The sequence below is a fragment of the Anopheles merus genome, chromosome 3R (assembly GCF_017562075.2).
Source record: "Anopheles merus strain MAF chromosome 3R, AmerM5.1, whole genome shotgun sequence".
NCBI lineage: Eukaryota > Metazoa > Arthropoda > Insecta > Diptera > Culicidae > Anopheles > Anopheles merus.
Window position 1 is genome coordinate 47,597,531 of NC_054084.1, and position 26,467 is coordinate 47,623,997.

Below are 26,467 nucleotides of genomic sequence, written 5' to 3' on the forward strand. Positions count from 1 at the left end.
GCGAATTGAAGGGGATCAGCGGTGCATTTGGCAGTAATTAAATGCTTTTAAAATATGACAATGAAAAATTTCATTTCAATTAATTTCACGTGTTATGTTCTCTTGCGTTAAGCTCTGAGATATTTCACTTTATTAAAGATGGTCTTCATTATTCGGTTGTTAATGACCAACTCGTTGAAAGGTGTTAATCCCAAATAGCCAGCTCGTACTTTATAGCTGATTTAGGGCTGTTTATCGAAAAATCGTTCCGATGTCGTACTTGGTGGCTCATTAAGAGATAGACGGTACTTTGCGGAACTATGGAGCTTTTTAACAGGCACATGGTACTCTTTGGAACTTTGCGGGTGATTAGCACTATGTGTAGGGTTCATGGTGGAACTTGAAGGCTTGTTAAGAAAGGGTACTGAACTTGGTGGAACTTTATAGCTTTTTAATGCATGACATCGGTTCAAGGTGGCTCTTGTCAAAGTGTCAAAGACGAACGCCGGCAATAATCTCACTGCTGCTGCACAAGTTGGATTCGTTAATTGAGGAATGAATATTCAGTGAAGTGATTGTGAATTATCAGTAAATTGTGTAAAATTTTGTGTAATTCATCACTACAAAAGATTTAAAAATATACATATGTGTTTAAACGAAACAAATCTTGTTGTTTATTTCATCGATGACGCTTGCTTGAAAATAAAACACAAAGAAAAATAATCCCTGGCATTGTGACATAAGGAAGCTGCTTAGGCGCTGTTTGAAAGACCCACATAGAACTTTGATGCTGTTTATCTACTGCAAAAAGCGAATTAGAGCAGCGATCTTTAGCGTGCCAAAATGAGCTGCTTAAGCAATTCTGGCTATTTGGGAATATATCCCAAATAGCCAGCTAGTACTTTATAGCTGATTTAGGGCTGTTTAACGAAAAATCGTTCCGATGTCGTACTTTGTGGCTGATTAAGAGATAGATGGTACTTTGCGGAACTATGGAGCTTTTTAACAGGCCACATGGTACTCTTTGGAACTTTGCGGCTGATTAGCACTATGTGTAGGGTTAATGGTGGAACATGAAGGCTTGTTAAGAAAGGGTACTGAACTTGGTGGAACTTTATAGCTTTTTAATGCATGACATCGGTTCAAGGTGGCTCTTGTCAAAGTGTCAAAGACGAACGCCGGCAATAATCTCACTGCTGCTGCACAAGTTAGATTCGTTAATTGAAGAATGAATATTCAGTGAAGTGATTGTGAATTATCAGTAAATTGTGTAAAATTTTGTGTAATTCATCAATACAAAAAATTTAAAAATATACATATGTGTTTAAACGAAACAATCTTGTTGTTTATTTCATCGATGACGCTTGCTTGAAAATAAAACACAAAGAAAAATAATCCCTGGCATCGTGTCATAAGGAAGCTGCTTAGGCGCTGTTTGAAAGACCCACATAGAACTTTGATGCTGTTTATCTACTGCAAAAGGCGAAATAGAGCAGCGATCTTTAGCGTGCCAAAATGAGCTGCTTAAGCAATTCTGGCTGTTTGGGATCTAGCTCATTTCGATAACTCTAATAAAAGGAGAAATGAGATACACATTTGTCCCATCCTGATAATGAAGGGCAAACATGGTGTAATTATTATGTTGTTTAAAAGGGTATTATTTTAATTTTGTATAAATTTTGTTTGTACTAGTTAATTTGGCCCGGTTGCAGGGTTTCGTAACAGAACTTAAGACGTATATACTGGCTGCAGGGCACATTTAAATGTTTTCATGCAAACATGTAGATAAGCATTCCTGCTCTCTTTTGATATTGATGTCTTTTTACTGATACTTTTTATGACCGTGTTGCTATCTTAGTACAGGTTTCCATCCAATTCTTATCCCGGTTCATAGCCCTTCCATAGTTTTGTATTATTTAGTTATCGTGGGTTCATGTTCCAATATGACTGACTATTATCCTGCTATAGGTTATCAAAAAGTCACTAAAAACCAAGCCCCGATCCCAAATAGCCAACTCGTACTTTATAGCTGATTTAGGGCTGTTTAACGAAAAATCGTTCCGATGTCGTTGTTGGCACGATATAGACCGCATGGATATAGATAGGAAATAATATTTGTAAACATCGATCTGTCAATAGCAGATCGACCTAACTCCCACTTTACCCGCCAGATGGCGCACTAGATGCACCGAAAGGGACAACAGGGTTAGCTTGTGCGACAACTAGTTCTCCCAGAATAGGACCAATCAGGAAGCGGTTCAACTAGGGTCAAGTTCGCACAGCTGATCGAGAACAGGGCGCCATCGCTAAACGCAAAATTAGTCACAAATTAGAAAACGGATAGGCAACACCAATTTTAAAACTACGCTGCGAACATCACCAAAAGCTAGTTTGTGAATTTTGTCGTCCTTTCTTTTTTAAACTCAAATATAGATTGCTACACACGTAGCAACAGTCGTTCTTTGTGACTGATTAAGAGATGAAACGGTACTTGGTGGAACCATAAAGCTTTTAAACAAGCACACGGTACTCTTTGGAACTTTGCGGCTGATTAGCACTATGTGTAGGGTTCATGATAGAACCTTTAGGCTTATTAAGAGTGTGTACCGAACTTGGTGGAACTTTATAGCTTTTTAATGCATGGCATCGGTTCAAGGTGGCTCTTGTCAAAGTGTCAAAGACAGACGCCGTCAATCATCTCGTTGCTGTTGTACAAGTTAGATAAGTTAATTGAAGAAAGAATATTGAGTGAAGTGATTGTGATTTTTCATTAAACTATGTAAAATTATGTGAAATTCAAGAGCTTTTGGAGTTTTAAAATAAACATGCACATAACAAAACACAAATCGTGTTGTTTATTTCATTGATGATGCCTTGCTTGAAAATAAATCGCAAACAAAAATAATCCCTGGCACCGTGGCATAAGGAAGCTGCTTAGGCGCTGTTTGAAAGATCCACCTGGAACTTTGATGCTGTTTATCTACTGCAATAGGCGAATTAGAGCAGCGATCTTTAGCGTGCCAAAATGAGCTGCTTAAGCAATTATGGCTATTTGGGATATGCCGCAGGCAGGTCTTGGCCGTCAACGGTTGTTGTGGTAAAGAAGAAGATGTTTGACTATTCCGCTATCATTGACCATTTTTACAACCATATAGGACATACGAAAATTTAATTTAGTCATTGTGAACTTATGGAATAGCTTCTATTAAATGTCATGACATGTTCATATGACATATGGGTGTTTCCATCCATGCAAGACTATTTGTGTACCAAGCAGCCATGGATATCCAGGAGTGCTAAATGCAGATAAAATCAATTGAACTAACTTCATTTAACTTTGTTGCTCATATAAAAAATCATGTGCTCACATAAAAAAACCCATGGCCCAGGAATGTCCTTATTCCGTGTACATTATTGTCCCATTACGCGCGTGGAGGCCCGATCTATGGGAAATATAAACCCGTTATATGCATGTTTTAAAGTTGTTCACTTAGTCCTAGTTATGCAGCTCCGATGGTTTCACTATTTTGCATTGTACCACGCATTTTTGGGTTAATGTACAATGAAAAATTGTAATTGTTAAACGTTCATAGCGTACGATTTGGCAATCCTTTCAAGCAAGCATTTGACTGCATTTGGATGATGGTACAGGAAGCAAGTACATGATAGTTCGAAGCAAGTCTTTTTATTTAAACGTTTTGAACTACACAATAAAACACTACTACACATGATAAAATGGATGGAACGAGGTAGAATCTCCACCACAGAATTATTTAGCATAACTGGGAATAATTTGATAATTATTGATACACTTTCAACACGTGTGTAGAAGAAACCCAAATAGCCATAATTGCTTAAGCAGCTCATTTTGGCACGCTAAAGATCGCTGCTCTATTTCGCCTTTTGCAGTAGATAAACAGCATCAAAGTTCTATGTGGGTCTTTCAAACAGCGCCTAAGCAGCTTCCTTATGTCACAATGCCAGGGATTATTTTTCTTTGTGTTTTATTTTCAAGCAAGCGTCATCGATGAAATAAACAACAAGATTTTTTTCGTTTAAACACATGTGTATATTTTTAAATCCTTTGTAGTGATGAATTACATAAAATTTTACACAATTTACTGATAATTCACAATCAATTCACTCAATATTCATTCTTCGATTAACGAATCTAACTTGTCCAGCAGCAATGAGATTATTGCCGGCGTCCGTCTTTAATCTCTTTGACAAGAGCCACCTTGAACCGATGTCATGCATTAAAAAGCTATAAAGTTCCACCAAGTTCGGTACGTTTTCTTAACAAGCCTTCAAGTTCCACCATGAACCCTACACATAGTGCTAATCAGCCGCAAAGTGCCAAAGAGTACCATGTGCCTGTTAAAAAGCTCCATAGTTCCGCAAAGTACCATCTTTCTCTTAATTAGCCACAAAATACGACATCGGAACGTTTTTCCGTTAAACAGCCCTAAATCAGCTATAAAGTACGAGCTGGCTATTTGGGTATAAGCCCACCTAGTCCCTATACCCACTTTGGCAAAAACTGTGAAGAAACCAAAACGCGCTCGCGCCTCTGAGTAATTCCGCGTATTTCCAACCGTCTCCCCCTGCTTCTACATGCCCCTCGCCTGAAAGTCGCACAATTTTTCATTCTCTTTGCTAGCAGGGTAAAAAGAAATGGATCATTTAAATAATTGATTAAATTTAAATTGTTGCGTTCTCAACAGTGCTCCTGCCGAAATCCGCAAATATAATCTGGCCAAAATGGCCTGCAGGGCAAAAGCTCGCCCGAAAGGTCAAAAACAGTCGCAAAACGTCAAAAAAGTCGCCAGTGCCTCCAAATCGTTGCAAATTTCCCTCGCTGGCAACGTCGGTTTTGACGACAGTGGCCGCCAAAAAGCTCGCTTTGACCTGTGGGCAAAGTGACCAGAAATACCGATGTATATGTATATATATATACATATACATCGGTATTTATCTATACATATACATATTTATTTATCTATACATATATATATCTAGAGTTTGAATCTTTAATCTTAATTTTTTTATCATTGAACTTTAAAACTCAACCAAACAATCAAATCAATCTAAATAATCCAGCGAAAATCAAAGGACAACACGTACGATAATCCATCGTATCCAATGGAGCACTGCTGCGGCCCTAAGCGGTCGCGTGGAACCCCGCGAAAAAGAACTTGCCACCACTGAGAACAAAAAAAATGAGCATCTTAGTCTTTCTATGGCTTAGAATTCCTAGTACAATTGTCAGATCGACACTTCAGAAAGACCTTCATTTGTGTAACCGCTGAACCAAATCTGATCCATATTCTAGATAAAGGATGTATATTATCGTGAGATGGAACTTTCTTTTGCACATTAGCCCCCCCCCCATCCCGCTTAACACTTCTTTCGCTTTCACTTCTTTTAACTCGAGTTAAGTTTCGAGTTTTAACCTACCAAAAACTACCGATAAAATTTTGATGCGCCCACCCAAAACCCGCAAAATAATCTGGCCACACTGAGCGAGCATATCAGAAGAAGGAACTATGGGACGGAAAATTGGTTAAAATTGCAGGCTGACGATAGAACAATAGAAAAAAAAATAATTCCATTACGGCATCGCCAAAGGAATGGGCATGAACGGCGTGTGACAGAATTTAGCACGGTCGAAAAAGTTATTACTTGGAGGAATCGGAAAATTGCAGCATTTGTGAAAAGTGAAACAGTTAACCGACTCGTATCTGGTTCTATGCTACTCCTGATAATGTGAAGGAATTCACAAGATACAGCAGTAAAGTGAGTGCGACGGGGGCTATGTGTGAGTGTGTGTGTGTGTGTGTGGGCCGCAAGGTTACCGCTAAAGGGATCGCGTGCAGGATTTCAGGATATAGCACACGCGCGCCTGATAAAGAAAGGGATCGAAAATGTGCGGCACAATCGTGTGAGAAGGCAGCAGAGCGGGCTAGAATAAGTAAAAGTGAGATACAATGGGCAGGATAACGCGACGGAGATGGGTTTTAGATGTCGAAGCCCACGGAACGGCGCGCCCGTATGTGCACGAAAAAGAGATAGGCAATGGTTTCGAGTATTGCTGGGTAGCTTGATTACCACAGAAGAGCAGCACGGCAAACGGAGAAAAAAAGCGGTGGCTCGAGAAAACGGTTCTGAAATTACATAAAACAGAATCGAGCTCAGATCGGTCGTATATCGTAAAAAGGTACATTTTCACGTTGAACAGAGTGGTCCGGGTGTGTGGGGAGTATGCGCGTGAGGGAAGAAAATCTATTACACGCGGTTTTGGCACGGACGAGGTGCGTAAGGAGTATATTTTTTATATTACGCTAGTGCAAAGAAATAACCCGTTCAGCATAGCTACGGCAGCAGAGAGATTGGTTGATTCGGTAAAGCAAGTAGCGGGAATGACTGCTTCAGTTCAGTATACTAAGCTAGGAGATAACATGCCGTTCTGTTCAGTGCCACTGTCAGGGAACGAAGAAAAGTAATCTCAATAGAACGAAGGTAACCTGAAAAGGGTTTTCCCCATTAGCAGAAGACCGCACCGATCGCATAATAGTAGGCGATGGAGGCTACCGGGCGTGATGACAATCCTGACGAAAAAAGAAGCATGCGAGCCTGAATCGTTGTGTTAGTTTTAGTGTTGGAAGATGAAGGAATTATTATTTAAGAAAAAGTGAGGAACATGGTGCAGTACCCTGAAAATTTTGGAAAGGCTAATAATATTCCAACACCATCCACGTTGTTACACACTTCTAATCAAAGGTGAAAAGTATCTGCCTTCCTGTTTTTGTGAGCGTGTGTGCCTGTGCGTGTGTCCTTGTGTCCATGGAGTGTGTGCTTCGGTGCCTTGAATGCTCTGGGTGGATTGAACTGGCAATTAAATCACCATCGGAATGTACGCTATTTTGGTTCGCAACCGACGTAGAAAGAATTGGGCTTGGCTTGAGACTGTATGCTGTACGTGTGAAATTGGTTTCGCCAGGCACGGCACAGTGGAAGCGCCTACTGCCGCAAGCATCTTATGCGTATGATTATGTATGGCTGCAGACTGCCATCGGGATTGAAAGAGCAAGAGTGCTAAACGGGATGTATGGTACAGCCAAAGAGTAACGGAGAAGGAGAAAGTCTGGAAGGGCAGAAGGTAGAAGAAGAGCAAGACTAAAAAGGGAGATCAAAAGAGCATGTGGATCAGTGTGTTTGCGCCGAAGAAAAAACCTAGATAAAACAGAGAATAGAAGAAAGAGAACGAGAAAATGGGAGAGATGCTTGCTCTTTACAGTAGGAAAATGTGTATTACGTTACGAACATCCGCGAAGTAGTTTTTATTTCGTGAGATAAACACATACGCACCTTCAGGGGTTTACCACATACCGCTGGCAATGATTTCAAAGGACATTCGTACACACGGTTGAGTTTTAGCGACACGTTGGGTTTTCCTATACTTTCACACCCCAATGAAAACAAAAAATCATGTATCACACTGCCTTAAAGTTACAATTGCAAAATAACTTCAATCAGAAGAAAGCTAATTCCCAAGCCTATTCGCTAAGGATGCTGTGTTATACTGAAATGATGTACGAATAGAAGGCAGGCTGTCCTGGAGCATCAATATAGGAGCAATACTGTTGACATATGTTGATAAGGAACGGTATTTATACTACGTAGTTCCTAAGGTTAAAATATTTTGAATAACATATTACGCTTTGAAGCTTACTAATAATATGTATGAAATGGCAGTAGTCGTTTCGGAAGTGGAACATTCAACCATGATGTTTAACAAAGATTGAAAAAATAGAACGCTTTCGCTTGTAAGGAGCTATGTGGGACATAGTTTCTCTTTCCTGGTATTCCTTGACCTCGCGAACGTTTGAACCGTCGTTGGTTCCTAGTTCCTTTTTTTTTTTGCTCAATGTCCTACTATCCATCGGCCCTGATGTGTTGAGTAAACGTAGCAGTAGTTCGAAAAAATCACGCGAAGAATTTCAATACATAACGTAACGTAACGTGGTTCTGCCCATTCGTATGTCATGTCGTGCGTGACACCGGTGACGGGAATGAATCTGCTTGCGGTAATACTGGCAGGCAAAAACATGATGGGTCGTTCAAGGGATTGGTCGGCCCAGGTCCGACTCAGATGGGGACACCTTCGTGCAGATTGAACAACACACGATGAACGTTGCGGTATAGAGATATTAGGCAATGGACTGCAATGATTTTTTGCAGCTAAATAGTTTGTATATTGATTTTTACCCCCATTTGTTGGGCCAGTATATCAGGCAATCCAAGGTGTTTCTGACATCGTTGGCTAAATGTTGAGAAGTTTGGAAAATTTCAATCCTGTGCCTTTGTGTCGCAATGTAACCTAATCCGTCCAAATCGTTCCAATTCGAGCTTCTCATTTTGTTGTCGCATTGTAAAGGGTGGCTGCATCGAAACCGGAAACCAAAGAAAATGAAGATTTTTGCGAGACAATATTATGTACGCCAAAATGTGCTGTATTTTCGTGTCTCATGTGCTTTGCTGGTTTGGTACACCGTATTTTAGTGGCAGTGTGTTGCTGGTATTCTTCTTGTGCCATCATGCATTTTGCTGTTTTTTCGCTGCTGTAGTGGTAGTAAACCGACCCCATAGCCTCTCTCTCACCAAACGAATCTGACGGCTCAAGTGTTTGACAAACGCTTAATTAGCGAAGATAGCCTCAGAGTGTGTAAATAACAGTTGTAACAAGAATTACAAAAGTAGTAAAACTACAAATTATCTGTTATTCCGAAGAGTGAACAATGCTTTTAATTAAAAAAAATGTTTTAGGTTCACACCAAACGCAGTACGAAAACACTGAAAACTGTCTGTAATTAGTTTATAAATTTAGTTGGAATATTCGTCGAACGCGCACTGTCGATCATGCCGGTTTGGGGTGTAAGGGGTCTAAACAAGGGAAAAAAGTACTTCGATTAAACGGATCTAATACGCCCTGCTGCCAGTGTTATCTACTACCTCTTTCTACAACTATCTTTTATTCAACCAGCAGAATTCGTTGGGCCGCGGAGAGTGATGTGTGTTAGTGAGTGAAGTGCAGATAACGCGCAAAGAAGCAGCATTGAAGCACAGAATGTGCCGCAGCTAGTGAGCATCGGTAGAAATGTTGTGGAGTGGAATGTAGAGATAAGTGATCTGTGCCCCCGTGTAACAGAGAGAGAGAGAGAAAGAGAGAAAGAGAGAAAGAGAGAAAGAGAGAAAGAGAGAAAGAGAGAAAGAGAGAAAGAGAGAAAGAGAGAAAGAGAGAAAGAGAGAGAGAGAGAGAGAGAGAGAGAGAGAGAGAGAGATGTAAAGCACACGTGTGCTTTTGTGCGTTAATGATTTGCGGTTCATCAGGTTCACCAAAATATACGTGGCAACACAGCAAATAATCTCAACCCAAAACCAACCGGCTTCGTTTTCTCTCAGCCTCCTCTGCATCCTCCTGTTATCAGTTGCAGGTCGAAAATAAAAGTTTGCGCTGAGTAGCAAACAAATAGTGTTGCCGAGAAGTGTTTCTTGTTGTGTTTGTGTGCGTGTGTGTCAGTCTAGTTGGTGGCTTGGTGCGTGTGTGAGATTGGTACAGTGTTTGTGTGTAGTATAGCTTGCCAGTAGTTGCTATTTCCTGCCTCAAAACGGATCATCCTCGCAAACGGGGCAGCCCTCCTTCATCGGTCACCGACGAGTCCTCGTTACCCTTGTCAGCGTCCGCCGGGGGCCGTGGGGGAGGAGGAGGAGGAGCTGGAGGTGGCGGCGGAAGTGTTGCTGGGGGTGCTGGTAGAAGTGGTGGTGCGGGTGCTAGTCGAAGTGCTGCCGGGGGAGCATCAGCAACAGCGGGCGGTGCAGCAGCTGTAGAAGGTGGGACCAGAAGCAAGGGAAGAAAAGGGAGTACCGCAGGTAGTGGTAAAGGAGGAGGTGGTGGTGGTGGTGGTGGTAAAGGTGCTGGAGGTGCTGGTGGTGCTACTGCTGACGGAAGTGTTGGCGTCGGTGACGCAGATCGCAGCAGTGGCGGTGGTAGTTCTGCGGCCAGCCATCGACACCAACCAGGATACCATCGCCATCTGCAGCAAGCGTCAACGGCGGCGGGTATAAACCCAACGGCAACGACTACGACGACGGGCTCATCATATGAGAAGACCAATAACATGGCTTCATCAAATCACCGCGGTATACAGATTGGATCCGCCTGGTTTCAACGCAAAATCAACCTACGGCCGCAACATCGTGGCGTCCACCTGGTGACGGAGGAGATTCTACGGCAGATGCCCGAGCTTGGTCAATTTTCTGTCGGATTATGTCACGTTCAAAGTAAGTGTGTTGTGCTTTTAACAGCTGTAGCTTGTTTGATGTTGTACGCTGTATATATTCCGCCCTGTACGGGCACGCTTGCCAAGCTAATTTTGTTCCACATTTTCTATGATAGACAATGAATAGCACATTTTGTACGAGTAATTAAAATGTTATCTGGCAGCTTCTGCTGCCAAAATGAGGCGTTGAGTGTTTGCTTAGAATTGTTTCAAGAATCATTGTGCCTAGATAATTAAAATTCATAACTTATACGATTTGAATAATCTAATTCCTGGCCAGTTTGATGGACTTTAGCATATATAATTTTTTCTTTATTGTTTTTTTATATTTTTTTTTTCGGAGTACGGATTGGTCGAACTACAATATAACTACATGCGTTTCATGAGATCAAATCTTTTCTGGGGTAAGCCTCCCCAGCAAGAGTCATAAAAAGAAGAATTTGTATCCTCCCATTTACAAAATGTTTCTAAAACTGTCTCATTTTAAATTTATACTATTCTACAGTTCATTAATGCTCACAAAGCTCTAGGTTTGTTCATAGTTTGAGCCAATAAAAGAAATTAAATTGTAGGTAAATATTATAAGTAACCGATTCGATAAAGAATATGCGCTTTATTCATACAACACAAATTTAACAGTGGATCCCAGCTTGTCCATGGTTGCTTCATTTAAGAAAAGAAATGAGGCTGGGTAGAAAATATTGTTTGGTGAAGATTTGTGAAGAAAATATAATTGTTATGGCTACCCAATAGTTATTTTCAAATATCATTTATAACTTTAATTAGTCAGAAAATTATTAGAAATTATATTTAGTAATTGGGCTAGTACTAGTAGCTTCGTTAGTAATTGGGCGTGTTTTCAAACAAGTATATCAAAGTTATTAAAGTCTGGTAACGCCAGCTTACCGCGGCCGAAAAGGTTGGGGTAACACAGTGCATTACAAAATGCAACGAACTTGCAGTTTAAAAGCCTCGTTGCTTTTTGGTTGAGTGGCGCTCGACTCCCATTCTCGTCGATAATGATACGGCACTTAACGTGTGTTGGTACATAGCAGTAGATGGCTAATTGCAAAATGTGCTGATAATTAAAACCGATAAACAGCAAACTATTTGAAATATGTCTTGATTACTTATTTAGCTTGCACGTCGTTGTCGAAGGGGCGCTGAAAGTAGACGTATGAACGATTTTCTTACCGAAAGCGCACTTCTCACGAGTGAAGGAAATCGTTTTTCACCCGTGGCAGACATTGCCCACTTTTGTAGCAGCGGGCTTGGGTGGGCAAGTGAGCGAACGGGACGCCGGTGCGGAAGCGCATGGCCACCATTTCAATGCTTCGTTACGTTGCGCCCTTTTCAAACTGCACTTTGTTGCAATGTGGCTAGCAAATGCGATGGCAACGGAGAACCACCGGCCAAGGGTGTGTGTGTGTGGTTTTTTTTTGCTGAAGAAGAATGTAAGTAGTCATTCGTATCCGATTCAAACGGTGATAGGTTTAATGGTTGACATTTCCTTGCACGGCCTGGCCGGTCTGGTTGGGGCACGGTCGGTTTCGGTTGCGTGACCGAGTGTCATCGTCAGTTATTCCTGATTGTGTGTTCCATGTGACTGCCCGGAGACGCGCATCCGTAACCCGTTGGTGAGCTAATTTTGAATTATTTACCGACTTTTTGCGGTGCACGCTTAACGAGGAGTGATGAAGCCACCCATGTTGACAGAAACGAACGCAGAGAAGGAAAGTGCGAATGTGTACCTCTTATCACCCAACGGCAACGGCGGTCTTAGCTATGTCCTGATGTGTACTACTTTATTGAATGCCGCTAGTTGCAGATGGGAAAATTAGTGGTGCCTTAGTAAATCTATGTAGCCGTTTTATCACGGTTGGTGGTAATTTGCAGAATAAAAAAAAAACGCTAATTTCTACAACAAACGACTTGTATACAATCAACCAGTTCAAAATATGCCACTAAGAAATGGAAATGCTCATGCGATACATACAAAAAAGATGGTGTATTAAGTAAAAAAAAAAAACAGGACAATAGTGGTATACACAAAACATCTTATGACGGTAGTTTGAGGGGTTTCAAGTTTCTCAAAAATCCTTACGATCGAAGACGCATCAGCTTTTGGAATCGCTTCTGGGTGACACGTAGGCGCACATGAATAAAAAATATTATTCCGCAGATATAAATCTAAATTATGAAAAAGAAAACGGGGAAAGGTTCTCCCTTCTGAACCAGACCCACAGATGTTTTAGGTTGCTGGGGTGGGTTTTAAAGCTCGAACGGCGATTACCATTTATGTGTATTCTACGTACAAAAAGGTCAAGAAAAATAAAAATCCAATAACGTATCGTAACATTATTCAATTATTAGTTATACTGAGTTGTAACTTGACTAAGGTGAATAACAGAAAATGTAGTGGTATACTAATAATGTACAGGTATTAGAGTATGTTAATTCTTCTATATCTTCATTTAAAAAGGGACGTACTCGCAAATAACAATAGTGTTAAGTATAAAATTTAATTATACTAAAATTTTAAATACCCTCTAGTTATATTCATTTCATTAATTAGTAGTGTGTTTTTGCTTGAGACAAAACATAATGAAACATCGGCAAACTTTCCCTCAGAGTGTATTATTGGACAAATGCAATGTACCTTCGGATCGATCGTACCAAGAGTTGCTGTGGGCGCGCACTATATTTTGGCCTAGTGTATGTACGTTCATTTTTCATACATCAATAATAACGTTCAATTTCCGTCTGTCTTTTTCGCACCGCTGGTTGGCTTTATCCTTCAAATGGTAAGCTATCCTTCCTAACGCTCTCTAATTCAGGACACACAATATCGACCACTCAACAAACCGCGTCAAGATGCCGGAAGTGTGTGGTGACTATGGTGGTGGGGTGGGCAGAAGTAGAGTGGATGAAATGAAATAGTGCTTTTGGCAGTGAATATTGTTATTGAATAATAGTATCCCGTAACAAGCACAAGGTTCCCTTAGTAGTGTTATGGATATACACATGAAGCCAACACAATTGCTCGTGTACTGGACGTCCTCTGGTTAGTGATAGGTAAATACAATTTTTTTCCGGAGTCGGAGTAATCCGGAGTGATCCGGAGTAATCCGGAGTGATCCGGAGTAATCCGGAGTAATCCGGAGTGATCCGGACTGATCCGGAGTCGAATCCAGTTATGATTCGGAGCCGGAGTCATATTTTGCGCACCGGAGTCGGAGTTGATCCATGACTCCACTCCGGATTACCCATCACTACCTCTGGTACTGGACAGAAAAACGTGTTCCCTTAGATAAATAAATATTTGCCAACGCATTTACGTTAATGAATGTAAACATTGATTTTTATGGAAAATTTTAGCATCAATGCTCGAAACTGTTATTGAGTCATTTTTAATACGTTATTTTAGCTATACGGTTACACCTTTCTTCCTTTCCTTTTGAATGTAACAATTTTTTATTTTTAATAAACAGTTCATTCATAAGTAAGTTTTAAACATGACCGCACTGCAATGCTGAAGATGCTCCGGTGCAATTGGTCGGTGTATTTGCAGCTCGACTGCTGCTACTACGGCTGGTTCGCCAATCACGAACCAAGGTGCAGTAGAGGTAGCAGATGGAAAGACGCTTCAATAGGTCGTTCCCATTTATGCTGCAGCATACTATCGGGTCATCGCTGTGCAGTGTGAGTTAAATGCCAAACGCGGTCAGATAGAATGAGGAACTGACAAAATTTTGTGTCCATGACCTGACTAAAGTAATCGTAACGATGGCAGTGTACCTCGTTCCGTTCTTTCTATCTCTATATGTATGTGTTTGGCAGTTTCACTCTCATGCATCAGTTGTTTACGCTACGTTATGTTGTAATGATAGCTGCATATATCAAGAGAGAGAGAGAGAGAGAGAGAGAGAGAGAGAGAGAGAGAGAGAGAGAGAGAGAGAGAGAGAGATGAAGATTTTCAAGCAAAAATGCCAGAGAATATTTTTGCGAAAGAGAGTTTGGGTTTTGGAGGGCTAAATAGTCCGGCGAGAGAATGGATCCTAGGTGTGTTGGCTCGTTTGCTCTCTTTCGGCAAATGGGAATAAGGATATGTGTAAATGGAAACTCCGATACATGGAACGACCATTTCATAGCCATTTCACCTCTTCAAGATGAATACAGTATCTGCTGTCACCATACTGTACCGAACATATCGTTGCTAAAAACTATAAGTTTACGATACAATTAATTTTTTAGAGATGATTCATTTTCAGGTAGAGGTATATCGCAGCACGGCTCATCGCCAAATGTTAGGGTTCTATTAATTCCTCGGTGTGATTGTAGAGCACTGGGAGAATTGTTTTGCCCTATAGAATGAGATGGTGTCTGTGTGAGTGCATGCCAGAATGAGATGATAGTAGAAAATGGTCAGAGAATTCGAGAGATCTGTTGAGAAAAAGTGTTGATGTACTAAGAACTCCAAGAGAGGAAAGATGGGACTTATTTTGTATGAGCTGAGCGTAGGTGTTTGTGCAGAGAAGTGAAATACGCTAGACCGCATAGGATATAGCGCGAAGCACAGGTGTATAGCAAGAGCTTGATGCCAGATCTAGGGACGTATAATACATTTTCAGTAATGATCTGTCCCCGGTAACTGTGCATACATTCATTCACTACAAGGGATGCAGAATGAAGATTCCAAGGCGTGTTAGACAAAACAGCATCAAATCAGTCAAATAGAACGTAAAGAAATAAATAGATAATATATTGCATCATACAATACAATCTATATAACAAGGTGACCCAATGCCTAGTTGTTTAGTTTAGTTTTGTTTTTTTGACAATTTATGGCAGTCCAATGGAATCAAGAATAATATCATATTTTTTACTTAGTCAACCAATCAATAACAAAAACTCCTCAATTACATTTGCTCAATGAGGTTTTTCATTCACTGCACTGATAAAGTTGCACTGATAACGTTGTTAATACGCAAACCACCTGCTTTTGGGGCAATTCTCATCAGCACATCTTCAAATGATCATGTAAGATCCGCAACATTTGCATAAAGCTATTGGTGAGCCATTGGGTTGGTTTTCTCTTTGGATCAATAAAGCATTAATTAAATGAACATTAGCCGACAAAAAAATAGTGATTAAACTCGAACTATATATATATATATATATATATATATATATATATATATATATTATATATATATATATATATATATATATATATATATATATATATATATATATATATATATATATATAAGCATTAATTAAATGAACATTAGCCGACAAATATATATATATATATATATATATATATATATATATATATATATATATATATATATATATATATATATATATATATATATATATATATATATATATAGTTCGAGTTTAATCACTATTTTTTTTGTCGGCTAATGTTCATTTAATTAATGCTTTATTGATCCAAAGAGAAAACTAAATAATATATTATATTATATATATTATATATATATATATATATATATATATATATATATATATATATATATATATATATATATATATATATATAATGATTTTACATTTAAGGGAATAGCTAATGTATTGCATATGTATGAGATGGATTCAACCACAATACTTATGTTGTGTTATTTATCGATAGATATGCAGGAAAAGCATTGAAAATGTTCAGAAATAATAATTTTTAAACCTATTCACAAATTCAATTATTGCACAATGATAAACACTCCAATTTCTATTAGTGTACACTTCAAATCCAATTATTGTACACTTTTCAAAAAACCAACAACGACAAACTGACGAAAAGGAGCCTAAGAATGGATTTTATTTTCAATAGAAAGGCGTTTAGTACGATAAGAAACGCTGTTATACCTTGGTCCTTGGTTTAATTCGGAATTCCGCAAAATAACTAGAAATCTACATCTGCTGCCGCACCCCAATAATAAATAAAACACTGTCAAAATAATGGCACGATGAAAAAGAGGACTATTGACGAAAATAAATGTATTTTTATTTTCAATTCATATTTGAACAAAAATGTTAACTTTTATCAATGTTTCATTAATATTTAGAAAATTAGCAATTTATAAGCAGTGCACAATAATTATATGGTGTTGTGAAACAATTAACAAATTACCATATTGGGTTTATTTTACCCTATAGCAAACATATGATTTACTTCTTCTTACTTTGCGCAGCATTCGTTATTGGTCGAGGTCTACCTTTACCACAAACAGCCAAAGCTATCAGTGACTTTTTGATTAGCCATGACTGGATAGTCAGTCCTAGCTATGGGGTGGAGGTACGGTATAGTGGCTTAAATATTCCTTAGAATCTTCGATCAACTCCGGTTTTTTGGGCCGTATGTTACGAATACAATTTATGTTAGTCTGTAATGATATGCTTTTCGCACCAAACAGACATTTACTATTTTTATGATACATATAAGCGCTTGTAGGAGCATTCTACGTTTTATATATACGTTAATATGTTTAATATGTTTTCTACGTTCATTTTGAGTAAATTCAAATGTATTTATTTGTTCCACTTCGCTTATTGGTGTCTTCATTTTTGCTCTTTATTTAAATGTATTGAACCGGTATGTTATTAGTTGCCTTCCATGATCGTTTATCAAGCTCATGTTTTTCTGTAACGCACTGTACTACAACAATGCTTGCGTTCAGCTGCAGGGGTGTCTATTTGTTAGCAAGCGCGAGCGCCAGTGTTTTGAATGAGGAACAACGACAGCACTTGCAGTACTGGCTTTCATGTCGCATTAAACCGTACATCTATGACACCGCCGGCAGTGGCCACTTCCGGCGAGAGGAAGTAGTCTAGTTTCCGCCGGCTCGTAGGTTGGGCAATAGGAGGGTAAAATGTGTACGTTGGCTGCCTAGCCATTCGACAGAATCGCCGCAGTGAGGTAAAGCAAAATGTGTATCTCTTTTGTGGTGCAGACAGTTTGCCTAGGTAACGGTAGGCATTCGCAGAATGCAAAGAATCATGAATGAATGAAAAGCTCTCGTATTAGTAAGAAGAAGGCGCAACAACGATGGGACGATGGAATCCTAGCAGGACTTGGAATTTCCCGCTTTCCTTTGGGTTCCTTCTATCCTTGCAATTAACCAAGTAAATGCTTTCAAGTGTGTGCGCGTGTTGGTCAAGTGAAACGAGTGTGCTGTAAACAACTTCCTTTCTCCTTTACATTGTCGTTTTGTCCGTTCAGATTGTGTATCTCTGTACTGTAATGTTAACTCTTTACTATGTAGATAATTTTCAATGGAACGCAAGAGTTTACATGCTCTGAAATTGTTTTGTCTCTCATATTTTAAAATTTTGCTAGGAAAATCTCCATTTGTTTAAATCTGACTACAGAAGTATTGTTTTATAAAATATATTTTATTTAAATTTGTCAAGTAACAAGTGCGTAAGGATAGTAAAAAAGCACTTCAAGAAATCTAGAGAAATTGTGCTACAAATGGGCAATAAGCTAAAATTATGATTACAGTGTTTTACTTTTAGCTTAACAATCGATAAGAAATTGGATTGGATGATCTGCCTTGAGAGCAGAGATTTATAAATACAGGTTTTCCCTGAGATATGATATACTACGGGTAATTTGATAGTTCTGTGAGCAAATTGTACCTATTTGACGTATATATTATCAAATGCAAAACAAATTCCCTTTTGGTCAAATTTTATTATTCTTTCAAGAAGGCTCAACATTGTAATATACAGTCAAATTGTATAACATAATTACAGTAGGTGACCGGTAACTGAGAGGTTAAATTTGTGAAAAATAATTTATTGGTTAAAACCTACCATGTCAAGCAGAACTACACGAAAATAATTGCTATTATGACAAAAAATTGTAAAATTCGAAATAAGCGGAAATTGAAGATACCGGGTATTTTACGGCCGTTTTCGGGCCCCATTCAAAGTATATGTCGCGGACCACCTGTATTGATGCGGACCGTGAATAAACCGCGTATCTCTAATTTCGCGATGAAGTTGGGCCTCTTTAATAGAATTTCGAATTTTAAGTAGAAGTTGTGCCTCATTAATAGTTTTTTTTTAATTCTATCAAAGTGGTTTTACTTTAGATTTGACAATTGATTAGTTAAATCAGCCCATTTTCCTCAAAGAGCTGACAAATTTAGAAATGCGCTTATCTTGGGGACCAACTATGATGTATTGATGAATTGAAGGTATGACTATTAATCCTGTCATGCAACAATTGATCTATTGATTAGTTATAAATAAAAATGTAGACTGGTTGAAGTAAGTATGAGTTTTTTTTACTTTTTTGTAACAACTGCCAATTTTTGCCAATTAGGTCCCGATATAGGACCGTTTAACGTTTGTATATTGAAGTAGATTTGTCCTAAAACCCTTTTTAATCATTCAGGGCTTTATATAATCATATAATAGAATAGGACAGTTGATTCAATCACATAGGACAGTGATCTCCAACCTGTCCCTGTCCGCGAACCACTTGTGATCCGTGACGTTAACAGATATGGCCACGAAAGAATTTATGTTTGAAAAATAAAAGCCTATTACAATAGATATCGTGCATTATTTTTCCAACAATAATGATTAAATTTTCAACAGACATGTATAGAATAAGATTTAAACTTTTTTTTATCAAAAACATTGAACTAAGTTTAAAAAATGTATGCCCTCGATGGATGTGGGCCGCGTTAAATCAATCTTCCCGTTTTCAAAGCCCAGTGGTCCGCGATCGTAAAAAGATTAGAATGTTGCAAGCATACTGTGGAAATTTGCAATCATAAAATGCAACCGAACAGAGAAATTTTGCAAACATACTGTGAAGCTGTCATTACAATTTGGCAGCTGATGTAAATTTTAAAATAATTTAATAATTAAATAATATGGGATCGATTTTTAGCTATCTACTTGAACAATAAAACGTAAATCGATAGTAATGATTGCGCCAAAGAAGAACGTATGTGCTTTTAAGACAGAATTCATAACATGTATATGGTGTAGTAAACTTCATTGATATTTTGCACAAATTTTAGAAATACATTCGTATTTGTGCATTTACATTAATTCTTCTCCTTCTTCTTTGGCACAATCAACCGTTGTCGGTCAACACCGGCCATTTAGTTGAATCAGTTTAAAACTTACTAGTTCATTTTAAGAGGAATACGACGCCCACGCTTCGGAATAGGATAATTCAGGAATGCGTGTTACAATTGCGACTATCAGTGGAGATATCTATTAATCTATTAAGGATTAGAAATCCTGTATATTTTGTTTTACTATAAAATTACTATACTATAAACAATTCGAGACAGTTTAATGTGCGAGTTCTCCTTCTTTCTTCTTTGGCACAACAACCGCTGCCGGTCAAGGCCTGCTTGTACTACTTGTGGGCTTGGCTTTCAGTGACTTATTGATTCCCCCCCCCTCCCCCTCCCCCATAGCAGGATAGTCAGTCCCACGTATGGCGGCACGGTCTAGATGGGGCTTGAACCCATGACGCATGCCCGTTATTAGGTCGTACGAGTTGACGACTGTACCACCAGACCGGTCAATGTGCGAGATAGACACATGATACAGGGTTTCGAATCATATAAGGGAATAGTTCAATCACTTAGGGGAATGTTGCAAATCGATAGGGGAATATTGCATGCAAGCTGTGGATGTTTGCAATCACTTAGGGGAGTTTTGCAATCGATTAGGGGAATGTTGCAAGCGTACTGTGGAGCTGTCATCAGACTGTGGGTGCCGCTGTAAATACCTTAAAATATTTTCGTCAATCTTACTAACTTATCATGTTTAATTATGGCTCCGCAGCAGGATTTATTTAGTTTATCATGTGTACAACAGAATTCCACACTAAAATAACTCCAAACGATGTTTAAAAAAAAAATCATCGGTACCAATGCGTAGCTTTTTACACCGGCACCCACAGTCTGATGACAGCTCCACAGTACGCTTGCAACATTCTCCTAATCGATTGCAAAACTCCCCTAAGTGATTGCAAACATCCACAGCTTGCTTGCAACATTCCCCTACCGATTTGCAACATTCCCCTAAGTGATTGAACTATTCCCTTATATGATTCGAAACACTGTATGTCAATGTCAGGAATATTAAAACCAATGAGGAACCTGCCAGTTGGTACGAAATAAACAAATAAACAATTTGCCTATTTCACCTTTTATTATGTTTACTTCACCTTCTATTATGTTTCATTTCAATGTAATTTTACTAAACAATTGGTTTTGTTCTATGGCCTTAAGACTTACTTGTGTAATAGATGAATTTGTGTATCAGATTTGTATTGACATTTACTGAGAATTAAAAAAAGCCTAGCGATTTATTTTGGTAACTGCCTAGCGATTTTCCAATTGACACAACATTATTAATGTAGCAGTGCCGAAATCAGGGTGAGTGCACATGGATAGGGGCTATTCGTAACCTAATCTCTTAATCGTCATGAACAGTGCATCGTGACAAAACGTTCATATACACGCGACGTTAGAAATAGGCCACTACTAGAGAGGAGGGCATGTTAGGTGTGGTTCATTTTTAGTTGTTCACGAAGCTAAGTGCGCACGATATGTTTCTGTATCCAGGATAGACTTACACCGGAAGTATTGTGGCATTGCAAATAAATTTGCAGCATTACAGCTAGCGCCAAAGTTGATCGCGACACTACACTTACTGGCTGAACGATCTTCTACCATACGATCTTCTACCATAGTAAATAATTTTAATGGTTATTCAACTCGTTTATAATTCGGGTGACCCACCATACCATATGAATGGAACTAGATTCAAATTTTTTCCCCGTCCTTCCACCCATATGCTGTTGAATCTATCAATCAAAACCATGGAAATCAATTATCTGTAAATAAATTCCAGGAAGGGATGCTGCAATATAGTTTTGTTACTTTCTTGCTAATTGGATCAGACTGATAGTATTGGATCAGGCAACAATTCTACGCTGAATGTTTGTATGCCAAATTTATCGAAATGTCGGTGTCGGAATAGGTACTGTATCTGTTCCTGAACTGGAACAGGTTCGCGATCCGTTTCATGATTGAGATAGATGCCGAATAATTTTTGAAACGCAAATTAAAAAAATAAGAAAGCAATTGCAGGGCTGGCATGGATTCTGAAGCAGTAGTTGGTCCGGTACTGGTCAGAAAAAGTTCCAGGATATTGGCATTGGTTCGGAATAAGTTCCAGTAATGTTATATATTTGGGACTGCTAGGGAATCAGGTTTTGTTCCAGAAACGTTATTTACTAAAGATTTTTTTCTAGGATTGGTATGTGTTGGGCATCTATTCCATGACCGGTATCATCAGTTCGGTGCTAATTCCAGGACCTGTTTGATTTCCATGGCTGGTATAGGTTCTGTATATGTTTCATGATAGATATATGTTCAGTATCAGTTCCATAATTCTGGCCCATGTGGAATCAAGTTCAGTTTAAAACATGGTATGGGTTCTCTGTATGGGTTGGACCGTTTAATGGTTTCGGATCAGTTCTGTGTGTATCAAGACAGGACGACTATGGGTTTAGGATGAGCTTCAGGACGGATATGGATTATGTAAACCGTTTCATTTGGATTTGCCTTATCTTTCCCCCTTTTTAAATCCAGTCTTGTGACTGTAAAATTTATAAAAAGTCACGAGTTTGTGCTCCAGATTTAGAAGCATTTCTTACATTGCAATCTTCAATACACTGCCTCAGCAATGTCCGAAACCGCTCATGGTCTCGCGCCTTAGTCTGCCAATTCATTACCCCAGCCTTAATGGCGAACGCCTCCATGCCATCTTGCCACCTCAAATAGGGTCTACCACACCTCCTCCGTCCTCCGTGAACGGCCTAAAAAGAGTTTACGGACTGGAACTTCCGTGACCATGCGTGTCCACCGGAGCCTAGCTTGATACGCTGCACCACAGTGAGGGTGACGTACATCTCGAATAGCTCGTTGTTATAGCTGCTCCTCCATTGTCCTTCCACACATACGAGGTCAATAATTCTGAGCATCTTCTTCTCGAATGCGGCTAAAAAGTGTATGTGAGTACCGGTACTACATAAGTGCTATATATGTATCGTCCGTCGCAACAGGCTATTTGAGGTGAACTAATTTTTAGGGCTTGAGAATGACCGGTTGGCAGCCTTGCGCGCAACTCAGTTACCATGCTATTGTCGTTGCTGACCTTTGATCCAAGATAGGTGAATTGTGGGACGACTTCAAAAGTGCGCCCCTATCTGCACGTCACGCCTACGTAGATTCTGATTATTTGTTGGAAGGCCCGCTGATGTTGCCACCATCAGTTTGGTCTTTGCCTCGTTTATCTGCAATCCGAGGCTCTCTGCCGCCTGCTCGATCCCTTGGTAGGCTTCTGCTACATAGGAGAGCCGTAGACCAATGATGTCTATATCATCAGCGTATGCCAGGATCTGGGTTGACTTATAGAAGATGGTTCCCGTAGTCTCCACCCTCGAGTCGCGGATGGCCCTCTCTAGCGCCATGTTAAATAGGAGACAGGCAAGTCCGTCCCCCTGGCGCAGACCCTTGGTGGTAGCAAAAGGCCCTAATAGTGTTTCATCCACCCTCACCTGGCAAGTGACGTTGGTCATAATCATTCTAACTAGCCTTATCAGTTTGGCCGGGGTTCCAAAAGCACTCATAGGGTGGTACAGCTTTACCCTGGCTATGCTATCATATGCGGCTTTGTAGTCATTGAAGAGATGATATGTGTCGTTTCTGTATTCAACCATCTTCTCCAAGATCTGCATGGTGAAAATGGTTGGTTTTCCATTTCGGAATCCTTGTTGATATTTTCCGGCCTCACGATGAAGGGACAAGACCATCGTGTAGGAGAATATTTTCTTGGCGGTATTCAACGTCGTAATACCCCTGTAGTTGTTGCAGTCCATACTGTCTCCCTTGTGTATGGGGTATGCATTGTTTGCGGGTATAGAATTCGTCAACATAATTTTACTCTATTGTTATATCAGCGTTGTGGCATTATATGAATATATATTTAATAATGTTTTTTTCCTTACGTTAGTAACACATCATGATAGCATTCCTTAGCCCCTATCCTTTCTCTCCTATCGCAAATATTTCTTGAAATCGCACAAAACGCAGTGTAATATTTGTTTTTTTTTATGAAATAAAGACAAATGAAGACAAACTTTCATTCAAATGTATATAATGTATAACTTTATCTTAAAAAAAAAAAACAAGCTAAAAGTATCTAGCACCCTTGTTGACGTGTTCTTTCGATACATTGAAGGCATTTTTCTTTTACATTTATTTTTAAATTATATATTGTAGTTAGATATTTTAACGTACATCATATTCCATATTGCATTTAGCAATTGAGCAAGTCATAAGAATACATTTAAAGGTTTAAAAAATGTGTTCTATTTTGAATCATTCATGGAACATACATAAGCATTTTAACCGGTTTTTTGTTGTGCACAAAAGTATTAACAAATTTTACTATGTATTTTTCTTTCAGTTTTGCACACATCCGCCAGCTTAGCGTTAAACGAAAGCTGGGATCCAGACGTAAGGTAAGTTAATCGAAAAGTTCAGTTTTAGTTTTTTTTAATACCGTGATGTTGACATTCGTAATGTTCCTTATCCGAAGCATTTCTGTAGTATAAAATTATCAAACATTTAATATGTGCGTTTTGTGTTTTTAGGGATGATATGGAAATGATGTTAAACAAAATAGTGCCCGAAGGTCTACCATACAGGCATTCTTGCGAAGGTCCAGATGATATGGTATTTATTCCTTGACCCTTAGTTACACGCCACTCGTAACAGTTACGGCAATGCTAATGTATTGTTTGCAATCGATTGTTTTTTTTTTCTCAGCCCGCTCACGTAAAAGCCTGCTTTCTTGGAAGTTCACTGACAATCCCAATCACCGATGGCAAATTGTCACTCGGTACATGGCAGGGTGTTTGGCTGTGCGAACATCGTGACCACGCGGGCTCCCGGAAGCTGGTGATAACGCTCTCCGGTTGTCCCCGGGATTCAGCGCGAAGTCCCCTGTCGCCAGTGTCACCGATCGCCTCCACCTCCAGTTAGGGACGGCCGCGCTCTGCTCGCGATAGTCGGTAATCGTGGGTTAGAGCGGCTTTCTGCTGTAAGGTCAACAATTGTTCAACTACAACTACAACATCAACAGCAATTTTAACCAAATCAACAACAGCAACCACAACAAGAAATACAACTAACGCGAACAGTAATGCTACTACTACTAATACCATTACTAAACTAAATAATAACGCTACTTACGACACTACTTTTACTACTACAACTACTAATACTATCACTACTTCTAAAACTATAACGGTATCAAATTGTAATGGAAACGAATCTGTTTGAAAAGTGCTGAATGAACAAAGCAATTGAGAGGAGCAAGTGGAAAACGGAACACATTAAACAGCTAGCGAGATATTTAACAAAATAAATAAAACTCTATACAACACACCTTTGCTATCGCTTTTCGACGAAACGAATAAGCGAAAGAAACAAATGCAAAACATTCCGCTAATTGATCAACCAAAGTTGAAATTAGCAATTGAAGAAATAAAATGGTGAAAACGCGACAGACACAAATAAATGTTTGGCGAGGGAATAAATAACAAACTGCTAAAGCATGGAGTAAGAAAACTAGCAATGAATTCAATTGTTAAAGCATTTTTTAGAAGCGTTACAAAGCGAGCAAAGCAAAACAGCAACCTCCTGATGCCGTCACTTTCACAATTGCAAACAAACAATAGAATGAATACAACTGATACAAACTTATCCTTCCAAGTGACGCGTGGAACATAGATGCTGAGTGCATAATTCTAGTGGAATGCAATTGTTAAAAATAAAAACTTCAACTAATGAGCGGTAGCAGCAACGCGTCGAGGAAAATAAATAGTAGCATGGTGCGCAATAAATAATCGCAAACGACGATAGGATTGGAACAATATAGTGCAGCAGGGTCAAATTAATAAGTGAAGTAATGTAGGGAATAGGTGTACGTGTGAGTGTATATGTGGGTGTTTTCTAAGTTTAAATCAAGTTGGGAAATTCCTTTCGTTGTTTGATGGATAATTTGTTGTCACGTTGTAAATTGCTACTCATAAATGACCACACATGTGCCGATAAGTTAACGAAACTGTTACGGGGGGTAGTCTGATCTTTTGCTTTTGATCAACACATAGGGTTCTTAATCTAGTAGTTTTCACTAGAGTCATGTAAATGCATTCCTTGTGTTTAAAATAGTTTTATTTACAGTGCATTTTCAATTATTGTTATTGTTTGCAAGTCACAATCTACTTCAAATCGATACAGAAACACCAGCACAGGGGCATTTCATTTGTGCTATCACTCTAGGAATGTTATGTTATCAAAACTATTATTATCAAAAATATCGTTTTTTGTAATTGCCTGCTGGACGATAGGGTCACCTTTTTTAAATTCCCCAAGCTTGATATTATTTCACAAAAATCCACAGTCTTCACGATCCTATTGTTGTGCAATCTATACTAATGTTGTAATTCAAATGATAGGGATCAACTTTATTATATCGTTATAAAGTTGTTTCTGATTTTACAATATGACAAAATCCAATTTGTTACAATGTATTGATTTGAAGTGGAATTATGTTATGACTTTTGATTATTACAAACTGCTGATCTTGCCAGGGAAACGAAACATCATTGAACGAAACATCATTGAGGAAGAAATAAACCAACGCAGCAATAAATTTTAGAAAAGATGAATTCTAGAGCCATTGATGCCACACCGAATGTGGGACTTACCGTGACGAACCTAAACAATCCCTATTGCTAAACGCATTGCGTTACTATTCCGCATGAACTTCCTAACGTGATACGGGATACAACCGCAAAAGTGAATGTTTACGGGACAGTGTTTATTTTGTGGACTGCGTCAACCGGTTGAAACATCTTAAATTACAAAAATGAAAAAATAAAAAAAATCATTCAAAAATTTACTTACATCATTGACTCCACTGACACGCGTATTAAACACGAAAACAAAATTGAACTTAATAAAACATCACATAAAGAGAAAGGCATATTGAATTGGATGCAAATGAGG

At 39.0% G+C, this 26,467-nt stretch overlaps 1 protein-coding gene across 1 annotated transcript; it reads left to right on the forward strand.

Annotated features, from left to right (window-relative positions):
• The first annotated feature begins 5,564 nt into the window (after positions 1-5,564).
• Positions 5,565-26,467, forward strand: LOC121596160 (UPF0047 protein YjbQ). The gene is made up of 5 exons (XM_041920853.1): positions 5,565-5,775; positions 9,026-10,320; positions 23,859-23,913; positions 24,046-24,127; positions 24,221-26,467. Exons 2-5 carry the CDS (start codon positions 10,158-10,160, stop codon positions 24,434-24,436), a joined length of 516 nt encoding a protein of 171 aa, XP_041776787.1. The 5' UTR covers positions 5,565-5,775; positions 9,026-10,157; the 3' UTR covers positions 24,437-26,467.

Coding starts and splice junctions, on each gene's coding strand:
- LOC121596160 (XM_041920853.1), top strand. CDS start 10,158: ATGGCTTCATCAAATCACCGCGGTATACAGATTGGATCCGCCTGGTTT. Junction 10,321..23,858: donor CGGATTATGTCACGTTCAAA/GTAAGTGTGTTG, acceptor TTTTTCTTTCAG/TTTTGCACACATCCGCCAGC. Junction 23,914..24,045: donor AGCTGGGATCCAGACGTAAG/GTAAGTTAATCG, acceptor TTGTGTTTTTAG/GGATGATATGGAAATGATGT.